This window comes from Beta vulgaris, chromosome 6, assembly GCF_026745355.1.
Source record: "Beta vulgaris subsp. vulgaris cultivar EL10 chromosome 6, EL10.2, whole genome shotgun sequence".
Lineage (NCBI taxonomy): Eukaryota > Viridiplantae > Streptophyta > Magnoliopsida > Caryophyllales > Amaranthaceae > Beta > Beta vulgaris.
In genome coordinates, this window is record NC_079207.1 from 8,371,771 (window position 1) to 8,383,959 (window position 12,189).

A 12,189-nucleotide genomic window follows, 5' to 3' on the forward strand; every position below is an offset into this window, starting at 1 on the left:
TTGCGTCGCACGTTGTATACATTGCGACGCAAATGGCACGGAATTTGCGTCGCACCCAGTGCAACGTGCGACACAAATCATTCATCTGTGTCGCACATTGCCAACATACGACGCAAAGCTCCACCCACATGCTGCCCAGGTTTACATACCCCTTAAACAGTGATTTGCGTCGGACATATCTCCACATCCGACGCAAATTGCCATTTTTTATTAAAAAAAAAATTTCATGAACCATAAATTACAGAAAACCAATTGGAATTTCAACAGTAATTATACATTGAATAGAAGGGATGTTTTTTACAAACCAAAAGGAGAAAATTACAGAAAATTAAAATGAGAAAATTATAGAAAAATCATAAAAGAGAAATTACATAAGAGAAATTACAGAATAAAATATACTACTCAGATCTTAAGAAGAGGGAGTAACTGTCAATATACTAAATATAATACAGAACTATAGATTTTTTTTTTTAAAAAAACGAAATTTTTTTAAAAAAAGCCTAATTACAGATCTTGTAACTGTCAATGAGCCTATAATCTTGCGGAGGCGATAACTTGATATCACGCTTGATTGTCAAACTTGATATTTGAGGCTTCCAATCAAGAGTCTCCAATCAAAATCGACAAAGAAAACATAAAATTAGAAGTTAGTTTTTACAAAACTGACAACAACAAAATCGAAAAAAGATGTCAACCAACAAAATCAACAAAAGCAATCAACCATAATCTATACAAAATTAAAAATTAAAAAAACGAAATCGCCAAAATCAGAGCAAACTTAAATATTCAGATCTAAAATATAAAAGACGAAATTAAAAAAATGAACCTAAAAAAACAAAATCAGATCTAACATGCAAGAATGAAATTGCACTAAATATATTTAAAAAAACCTAAATCGCCAAAATCAGAGTAAACCTCGTTCTTTCTTCAAATCTCGTTCTTCTTGAATTTGCGTTCTTGAATTTGAGAAAACAATAGCGAGAAAATCGCCCTTCAATTTGGGAAAAAATCGAGAAAATCTCGTTCTTCTTGAATTTTCGTTCTTGAATTTCAAGGAATTCGAAGGACTTCAGCGCCGTTGTTAGTATTGTCGGGTCTTCGGGGTCGTTGTTGGTGTTGTCGGGTCTTCGGCGCTGAAGATTCACTCGCCGGAAAACGGTTCGATTTAAGAGAAACCAGAGAGTGATGGATGATGGATGATGAAACGGCTGAGAGTTATGCGAGGAATGAAGGTTGAGTGAGGGAGAGGGAGAGAGAGAGAAAGAGATATGATGAAATGACTGAGAGAATTGATGCCAAAAATTAGGGTTGAGTGAGGGAGAGGGGGAGAGAGGAGATGAGTGACGCGGCATGCAAGATGAATAAGGTTTTTGAAATTTGGGCGCTAGGTTTATGAAATAAAAAGGAAGTGGGCCTCGTGGCTTTAGTGTGTGTGTCGCACGATGAATAAGGTATGACGCAAATTGGGCTTGGTATCTGCGTCGCACGTTGAATAAGATGCGACGCAAATTGGGTTTTAGCAACGCACCTAAGGCACGTGCGACGCATATAGCTCGTATCTAGTACTTAATTATGTACCCATGTTATGCCTCGTACTCCTCTTTACGTTCGACGCAAATTACATTATTGCATCGTTTTGACTTTCATGTGACGCAAATGAGGTGACGCAAATCGTCCTTTTTCTACTAGTGAGCTGTGTCAGGTACAACTTTGAACAATAAAATTTTTAATATATACTATGAAACTATATAAGAGACGAATCTAGCAAGATCTTATATAACAATAAATAAGATCACATTAGAATATCTTAATAATGTCAAAAGTAAATATGATACAACTAGAAGAAAATGAAGGAAGTATATACATGTAATTAGGTCAATTCCAAATCTAAATGACTACATCTCATGATTTTCCAAACACGTAATTTTGGCCAAATCCGAAATTTCAAAATGAAATTGTGTATCCAAACAAGCCATAATTTAGCTTGGGGGTGTTGAGAACTGAGAAGTACACTGAAGTACTTTTGATGTTGTAGAAGGTACTTGTAAGTTGTAATACGACATACGAGTTTAGTAAACGTAAGAAAGAATTATGGACTCTTTGTATAATAAGCGTGACACTCACAAATTGGCACGTGACACTCACATATATAAGCGTGAAAACCACGCGCCACACCAGAGTACAGTAGCTTTCACTCATACACAACCCTCAATCCTCAATTCCTCATGCTTGCCCGTGTGCCTGGACCCCGGAGGTAGGGGGTCTTTTAACATCCCTATGGGTACCATATAATTATCCCAGATACATAAACATATCATATGCTTAAATAATATACAATAGTTAATAGTAGTCTACAAGACTACAACTCATTGGTTATCGACCTTGTCGTTGACCCTTCTCGGCATGACTTTAACATCTCGTGTACCCATATATAGACTTGATCCGAACATTATCTAGATTCAAACTTGATTCGAGAACTTGACACAAACCAACAATAACTCGATCAAAAACAAGCCTAAAGATGAGATTAATCTGAATAAGAAGCAAAAACTTGAACTAGATTGCCTCGAATCCAATATTGGCCTAGCCTGAATATAAGTCAAACTGAATTGAACGACATAATTGGGACAGCTTAATGATGACGTGACACAATTTAATTAGACAAGAAAATAATTGTGGGGTAGGTGGGCATGGGCCGGGCCTTTTCACGGGCTCGGTCCGCGGGTTTGAGTAAATGGCGGGCCGGACACGACCCATGAGTGGCGGGTCGTGCCGGGCCGGGCTTGAAATTTTTAAAAATTTGTCCATGGCCCGACCCAGGCCCAAGGACCCGCGGGCCGCGCTCGTGCTTCCCGCGGGCCGACCCATGTTTTATGTTGTATTTTTGACACTTTTAGGGTAAAAAACAAAGAAAAGGAGTGTTCGGCCCGCGGGCCGGCCCACGCGGGCTCGTGCCGGTGCGGGCCAGAAATAAAATTTCTTGACCGTGACATGCTCGCGGCCCACGTAGCGGACAACGGGTCGTGCCGGGCCTAAATCGTGCCGGCCCGGCCCATGACCACCTCTAAACCCATGTAAAGCATAGAGTCTTGAAGAGATCAAAATCTTGATTTTCGATACTCTTCTCAAGACACAAGTAAAATCTCGAGTACATTATTATTACATCTACTCTCAAAACTTTAGCAAAATCTCGAGTTAAAACTCTCTTCCAAGACTTCCAATAATCTTACCCTAAAATATACTCCCTCTGTCCCAAAATATAGTTTCCATTTCCATTTTGGGTGTCCCAAAATATAGTTTCCATTTTCATATTTAATTCAACATTTTTTTGTAATTTGTCTAGAAAAACCGTGTCCCATTATTTATTTGCTTCTTGAATTTTGTTTTTTCCTTTGTGAATTTTGTTTTTTTCCTTTGTTTATTCAACCAAAATGTTACAATTAATGCTCTTTCACCAATTATTTTCCTCTCTCTCCTAAAATCATCTTTTCCCATACAACATTTTTTTAAATAAACAAAAAATCTTTACTATCCCTCTTATATTCTACTTACATAAATTACCGTGAAAAAAGGAAAATATAAAAACTATATTTTGGGACGAAGAGAGTAGCATTTACCTGATATTATATATTATATGTACCAAACCTAATACTATGAGTATCTGAATCGACAGCTTTATGTACCCCAACCGTGAATCATGCCATTGCCAACCAACCAACACATATTACCCCATTTCCAGACTTTCGGTTAAATCATCAATATACATTTCCGTGTTTGGGCCCAGTTTGATTATACTAGTAATGACACTTGTTATCAACAAACACAAGTGTAACTGTGTAATTAAGGCTTGATCCTATCAACTTTCAGGAAAACAAAAAGAAAATAAAGGCTTGATCCTAACAGAGGTTTATTTCTACGCGTTGGCCCCTTTAGGGCCTGTTCTCTTCAGCAAAAAACAGCTGAACTGAACTGAACTGAACTGAATTGAACTGAACTGAACTAAATTGAACTGAACTGAATTGAACTGAACTGAACTGATCTGAACTGAACTGATCTGAACTGAACTGAACTGAATTGAACTGAACTGAACTGAAATGAATAGTGATATGTGAGAGTAAAAGTATTGTCAAGAGCTGAACTGAACTGAACTGAACTGAACTGGTCTGAACTGAACTGAACTGATCTGAACTGAACTGAATTGAACTGAACTGAACTGAATTGAACTGAACTGAACTGAATTGAACTGAACTGAACTGAACTGAACTGAAAATAAGCTGGGGAGAACAGGCCCTTAGACAAATCTCTTAAGTTAAAAATTAGTAATGGAAATAGAGGACAAAAGCACATGTTTGTTAGTAACAACTAACAAGTAACGACTATTATTTTGGTATGAATCTCATGCTTGATTTTATTATATTTTCTTAATATTCTATTTAGTGTGAAATTGAAAAATAGACGTTATGTCATGATAAATTGTTTTTAAAAAACTTCTAAGGAATTAAGGAGAAAAATAACAATTTCAATGGAATTAGGTTAAGAAAATGTTATTACTTAATAAAAGGGTTAGAGATCAAAAAGTTTGTCTATCGAGATTAATTAGTAGCTGATAGCAGCGATGTTCAATGTCGGATATGGGATCCGATCCGAAAATTTCGAATCAGAGGAATCGCGATCAGTATTCGATCTGAAATTTTCGGATCAAATCACGGATTTCAGATTGAATACCGGATTTCCGGATCAGATCACCGGATTTCGATTCGTGGCGTTGAAATTTTTGAGAAATTTCGATCCCGTATCCGATCCGAATTTTTTCGGATATTCGAAATGATCGAAATCTTAAAATTGGATCGAATATCGGAAATTTCAAATCGGATCGGCGAATTTTTGGATCGGGTAATTCGGATCAGATAATTTTGAACACCCCTAGCTGATAGGTGCGGAAGATGCCCGAGTTTATCTGATAAGTCAAAATGATGTAATTGTTTGGGTTAATTGGTAATTGACATTTTGTCGCATTTAATGGATTATGACTTCTGCATCGAGGAGTCAAGAGTTCGAGACCACGCACTTACAAACATTTGTTTTAAGTTTAACAAGTAAAATAAAAGAATATTGGTTTGGCAATGTGTTTTTTTCTTCCACGTAGCAAGTTGTACCCTTGAATATTTTATTTGTTTTATGTTGTACCTCTACATAAAGTCAATGTTGAGTGTTTTTTTTTATTATATATGATAAAAGTTTTGAAAACTTACATTAGGAGGAAGATCCCACAAAAAAATTTACTCTGCTGCCCTATTATATCTTGCCCTTTTTAAGTCAAAGTTTCACTCTTCCATCTAATGTAAGTAAAATGAAGTTAGAATAAAAAAAACTTATGAAAACTTAATTCTTAGAAGTATTTAATATTATTCACCATAATTTCCCTTTTTTCATTGTAATTCAATCAATATTATTATTTAATCGTGATGTTTCAACGTTTAAATAGTTACCCAACTTTTTTAGGTGGGTGATATAACTATTTAAATACAAAGATCTAGTGATGATATAAAAACCTATAATTGGATAAATTTCATCTAGCTAAATGAAGTATGATCTAGAAAAGATAAGGACTCTATATACACCAAAATAAATTTAATCTAACTATTTCTTCCGTTTCAATTAAATTTAGACGCTTTTATTTCAGGAAGTTTACTTCAATTTAGTTAAAACACTTTTGTTTTGGATAATAATTTATCTCTATCTCTCTCCTATCACATGAGATCCTTTTATTTTCTTTCTCTATCTCTCTCCTCTCCAAAAATTGACTAGGAGTCCGTGATTTTAAAAGTGTCGCGACTAATTAAAACGGAGAAAGTAAAAGTTTTGCCAAATAGTCTTGTACTCTTGCCATACTGATATAATTGGAACAATTGTTTTTGGTGAAATGGTCTAGGAATTACTTAACCAACATCAAACATGGCACACAAAAAGGAAAGGATCTACAAAATCTTACTTTTTCCAACTTTCCCCCACTATATATTCATTCTTCTTCACAACCACAACTCCACATCTAACTCTATCCATAACTCCCACAATTACTCTCTTTTTTTTTTGCAAAAACAAACAAAAAACATGTTCCCTTCAACTTCCTTCACTTCTCTTCCTCAACAAATCATTACCAACCTTCACTATTCTAGACGATTACTGCTTAATTCTGATATTCATTCTTCACCACCTACAAACCAAGCACTAACACCAACCTACCAAGTCCTAGACCCAGGTTCGAGCCATGGCAAAAGTGGCTTTGATGCTAACATAATCATGATCCTCGCAGTATTAGTATGCGCATTAATATGCTCATTATGTATTAATACCTTCATTAGGTGTGTGATTAAGTGCTCAGGTATGATAACTGGAGAGCCTAATTACTATCTAAACATGATTAACAACCATGATGGTAAGAAGAAAAGTGTTAGTGGTTTGGATAAAAGGGCATTGAAGACATTTCCAATTGTGAAGTACTCAAAGGATGTGCAAATTCAAGGATTAGGTTCAGAGTGTGTGATATGTTTGTCAGAATTTAATGGTGGAGAAAAAGTGAGGATTTTACCAAAATGCAACCATGGTTTCCATGTTAAGTGCATAGATAAATGGCTTAGTTCCCATTCTTCTTGCCCTACTTGTAGACAATCTTTAGTTGAAACATGTCAAAAGATCATTGGATGTGATCATGATCATCATACTACTACATCATCAACATCATCATCATCATCATCATCATCATCCTCATCATCAACAACAGCATCATTAAGAGAGGTGGTTGTTGTAAGTATTGTGCCACATGAAAGGGAAGATATAGTGAGAAATTATAGGGGTGAAGTTGCTCAAGATTAGTCAAAATTATTAGTATCTTAAAATCATAGGAGTAGTATTTTTAGGTTTTTCCTTCAATTTCAGTGTTAAAGATGAGGGAGATTTTTCAAATTTAAGATTACTTTTGTTTTGTTGTACAAATGATAGATATTAGTTCCCATTGCAAGTGTAAAGAAAATGAGCAATTTATACAATTACCCTGCTTTGCTATCTCTTTTGTCCAATTCACCTCAGATTTGTTGTCTAATAGTATCTGAAATTGTGAAACTCTTGGATAGATAACCATTTTGTTTTGTAAAGTAAGGATGTAGAACTATAGTAATCATGTATAATCTTTACATAATTTTATACAACTATATATTATAGCAAAATAAAAATCTTTTACTAACATCAAAAGTATTTGAAATCACTGATCATACTAGTAAATAATAATCTTTCTATAGTATTATTAAATGATCCCGACATTCATTTTATTTCAAAACTTAACAATTTTAACTCGTGCATATATGATACGAGTCACGTGTCTAGTTCTACCTAAAAAGCTCATTGAAAGTGGGTGGACCACATATATATTTAGAGTAAAACTCTCATATTTTTAGAATCACGCATCTAAATTCATTCTATAGAGTATCAAATAAACATCAGGTTCATGCTCGACTTTGAATCTTAAACTATGGTACAAATCTTCCTTTTCCAATAATGCATTATATATAACTCTATTTATGCTTATCAACAACCTCATATATGTATCAGCAATACTTCCTAATACTTCAACTAACAATTTTAATTTGGTTTCACATATATACATTATTATTAATCCTCTATTTAAGCTAATTATTAGAACAAATGAATTAATCCCTTCCACATGAAAACACAAATTATGCCAAAGAAATCAATATCTTTCAAATCAAATTGACAAAGTTTCTAAAAAGATTGAGCTAGTGTTATGAATGAAGAGGCAGTTTTCCCACCTAGGACGGCCTCACATGGACCCTACTCTTTAACACTTTTTAACAAATGCATTGTAACAGAGTAGCACTTTTCCACTTAAGTTGGTCTGTAAATGTGATTAGCTAGTGCCTAGTTGTCAAAGCCATACTGAATTCTACTAATTTCTAACTCAATCAATTGCCCACTTCTGTTGGTAGTCATTTAATACTACTCTATATGTTTTTGCATAATTCAATGTCCTAAGACTTATTGGTGTAGTTAGTCTCTTCCTAATTAGTGCCCTTAATAATGCAGTTGTAACTTTCTGAAAGAACACTTTAAAAAATATACTTTCAATTATTATTTTTCGATTAATATGCCTGATCCACCAATTCCAATATGCATTTACATGCTACTATTGCTATTTGTGATGGCATATACTTCTTCCCTTTTTTTTTATACATGCTATTACAGATGGCCAACAGTGTGGGCCAATCCAACCCAGCCCACCTCGTGGGCCAATCCAACCCAGCCCACCTCGTGGGCCATGTGACCCGGTCCCGCAAAAAGCTCGTTCCAGCCCAACTTGAACCGTGAAATTGGTGTGTGAGCCATGGGCCAGATTTCTTGAGCCCAACTCACTAAAGCCCGCTACTAAAACCGCACAGTTCGGACCCAAAATCGATCTAGTCCGGCCCATAAATCGGACCAATCCAATCCATGTAAATATTGAACCAAAGTGTGTATCTTAATCAAATTGTATATATTTTAATCAAATTGCATGTATTATAATTCAATCAAATTTAAAAATAATGAGATTATTCATTAATATTAATAATATATATATTTTAATTCATTTTAAAGATTTTATGTAACAATAATTGATAATTTCAATGATTAAATAATTTTGAAAAAAAAATCTCATGCCGGCCCGCCGGTCCGGTCCAGCCCACCAAACCCAAGAACTGCTAGAACCGCTTCATGAACCGTGAAAACGATAACAGACCGATGTAGGCTAAGATTTTTCAGCCCGATGTCCGGTCTTGGGCCGTGAAATCTCAACCAGCCCGCTACGACTCACGGTCCGACCCGACCCGTCATCCCGCACCAATGGCCATCACTGCATGCTATATAAAGAAAGTGAGGGGTTTTTATAAAGTAGGAGACCACCACTTTTTGAATAATAAACAATTGTTAACTAAAAAATATGGGTATTTTAGAGGAACAGGTGAGGGATCACCAGCTTTTTAATAGTATTTTTAAATTTTTATGGTGAAAATAAATCCATTTATAATATATACCATCTATTATGATATTTCTATATAATGAAAATGTAACACCTATTAAATAAAAAACAAAGGAAGTATATTCTTTATGCTTCCATTGGCCTGCAACTTTTGATTTGGACAATAATTAACCAACTCAAGTTAATAGTGTTTTCGTTCCATATATTGCTATTTGCGATGGCATATATTGCTATTGGCATATTTTTCTATTAATGTTGTTCTTTTATTAATACATTATTCATTTAGCGCATCTTATAATAAAAATGGGCCTTTAAATAGTGATAATGAAAGAAATTTCAAAATAAGAGTCTAGCAATGTAAATTTTAGTAATTTGATGTCGATTCGAAATTTGTTCATATTCACTTTCTGTAATAAATAATTTGGTCATCCAATAACTACTATATTTCCTATCTTGAAGGGAATATGGGAGCATACCCATTTAGTAATGCTTTTATATATTACTTAAAAATCAAATTGAAAATATGATAATGGTAAAATGGTAAATTGGTAATGGTAATATATATTGCATATACTCTTGATTGATATCATGTTTTTTCTGGCGGGTTAGTTGATACTATGATATGTTTGACCGACGAATGACAAGAACCTGTTCTTTTGAGCTTATTTCGGTTCATTTCAATTCCGAATCAGTTACTCTCTACAATTCAATTTCTCTCAGTTCAATTCTATTCTATTCCATTCAATTTCTCTCAATTCAAAAGAACGAGACCTTACTCAGGATGCTTGTGTTTTCCCGAGTATGTGTGCATGCATTACAAATCCTTGCATTATTATCTACGATACAAACAAATTTACTTTTAATCTTTAATTTCAGTGGCATTAATCAAATAAACGACATCAAAACCATATATCACGCTCTATAATGCAATCCCAGAAAGTCCTTAAAAGGAAAATGCGACCTCTTAAGACCAATATCCATATAATTAAATTGTTGGTCAATGACTTTATCACTTGCTAATCACAAGATTAAATAGTAAACAAACAAGATATTAATCAAGATTAAACAGTAAAGAACTTGCCATTTGTTGGTGGCTGGAGTACTTTTTGAAGAAAATATCTAACAGAAATATCCTACTATGTGAAAAGGACAAGCTAAGCTAGATGTTACTTAGAGTTCAGTTAATAATCAATCAATGGTTAATCTAGTATTAGCAGCACTAGCTTATAGTATATTAACCATAAAATTTTACGTAGATATTTATACTAAGCTATATCAATATGAATATACTTCCTCCGTTTCAAAATACTCGCTACACTTTCTATTGTGAGAAGTTTCACATTACTTGCTACACTTCCTTTTTGGGCAATAAACTCTTTCTATCTCTCTTCTCTCACTTGAGTCCCTTTTCTTTTTACTCTCTACCTCTCTTCTCCAAAAATTGCCTAGGAGTCCGTGAATTGAGAAGTGTAGCGAGTAAAATGAAACGGAGGAAGTAACTACAGTGCCTATAGTAAGCACAGGGGTCGTTTTTGGCCTATGCAATCACGACGACAGAATAGGACCTCGGAAATATAAGGGTCTCAAAATATATTTATTTTTAATTGTTCGAAGATTAGACAAAAGAAAACATTTGGATCCGTAGTAAAAGCGTAAGGGAAAGAATAATGAGAACATGAATTTCATCACAGTTTTGTTGCTTTAACTTTTGAAGATAGTCGCCATTAGCCAACTATAGAAACGAATCTTATACTTTTATCTTTTTAAACTACAAATAAAAGACCAATTAAAAAAAATTATATAAAACTCTCGTTATGTTCGTCCATATTTATCCCGCCCCTGAATAAGCACCCACACAAATTAACAAACTTAATTTGGGTCAAAGCTCAAAAGCATCAGAAAAGTAACATTTTTTATCAGGATATTTATTACCAAGAATCTTGCTTTTGGGAAACAGGCAGATCCAATGTGTTTGTTTTCTTCCAAACAAAAATTGCAAGGAATTTAATCAAATTAACATTATACGATGCAACTAAGAGCACTGTAACACATATTTCTCACGAGTCACGATATCTAGTTAAATCAAATTAACATTTGTTTGTCGAAAAAAACTAGATCCAACTCCAATCTATTCAACTCATCTCTGCTTACTTCAAAGTGTTTCGATTAACATCTACTTTCACATTCACATTATCCAACATATTCCATCTCTAGAAACTTCTCTCTGTCAAATGTGGGCTTGGGCTATACCAAGCCCAAACCCATGAAAGAGTAGAGTTAAAACATATTCTATCTCATGAAAACTAGTACTTCCTCCGTTTTTTTATAGATGCTACATTTCCCTTAAATAGAAATGTCATAATAGATGTTACATACCATAAATGGATTCCTTCTCACCAACAAAATCTTAAAATACTATTAAAAAGTTGGTGGTCCCCCACCTTCTCTTTTAAAATACTCATATTTTTTCCTTAACAAATGATTTTTTATTCAAAAAGTGGTGGTCCCCTACTTTCTCTCTCTACCTTTCTTAAAAAACCCCCACTTTCTCTATATAGCAAGAATAAAAACACGGAGGAAGTATATATTAAGCTACTCTCCGTATTGTATTATGCGCAACAATTTACGTAATGTTACTTTCAAGCTTTTTGGAGGATATTTTGTGACTCTTTCAAGGTAATGGAAAAAAGTGGAAAATTTTGTAATTTTTTGAGAAAAAAAAGACTAATATAATAGTATTACTTTATAGTGGGCCAAGTACCCCAGTTAAAGAAAGTTTAAACAATGTAACAATTAAACAGAAACATCCATTCAAGAAAAATATAGCAATTAAAATAAAAAAAAAAAGTAATTAAGTAATTAGTAGGAAGCTTCCAAAGTTGCTATCTTGTTCTTATTTTTTGCTAAGAGTATAAACCTGAACATCTTATTCTTATACAAACCAATCTAACACATACCAAAATAAAAGTAAAATGAGCATTTTAAGAAGAAACATAGGTCATATGACGATTAGTGACAAAATGCTCATCGGTTATCACTACCGATTCAGTCATATATTATTTTTTTAAAAAAGTTGGTGTGACACCTTTATCAGGAAAAAAGAAAGTTATATATTAATAAAAAGTTGTGAGAAGCATTAAACTAATTATAAAAATAAAATG

The 12,189-nt window shown here is 34.0% G+C and overlaps 2 protein-coding genes across 2 annotated transcripts in view; both read left to right on the forward strand.

Annotated features, from left to right (window-relative positions):
* The window catches only part of LOC104895463 (hypothetical protein), a 94,734-nt gene that overhangs the window by 6,493 nt on the left and 76,052 nt on the right, over positions 1-12,189 (forward strand). The window lies entirely within an intron of this gene.
* LOC104895614 (RING-H2 finger protein ATL78) lies at positions 5,985-7,062 on the forward strand. Its single transcript, XM_010682174.4, has one exon. It carries the CDS (start codon positions 6,112-6,114, stop codon positions 6,871-6,873), a length of 762 nt encoding a protein of 253 aa, XP_010680476.3. The 5' UTR covers positions 5,985-6,111; the 3' UTR covers positions 6,874-7,062.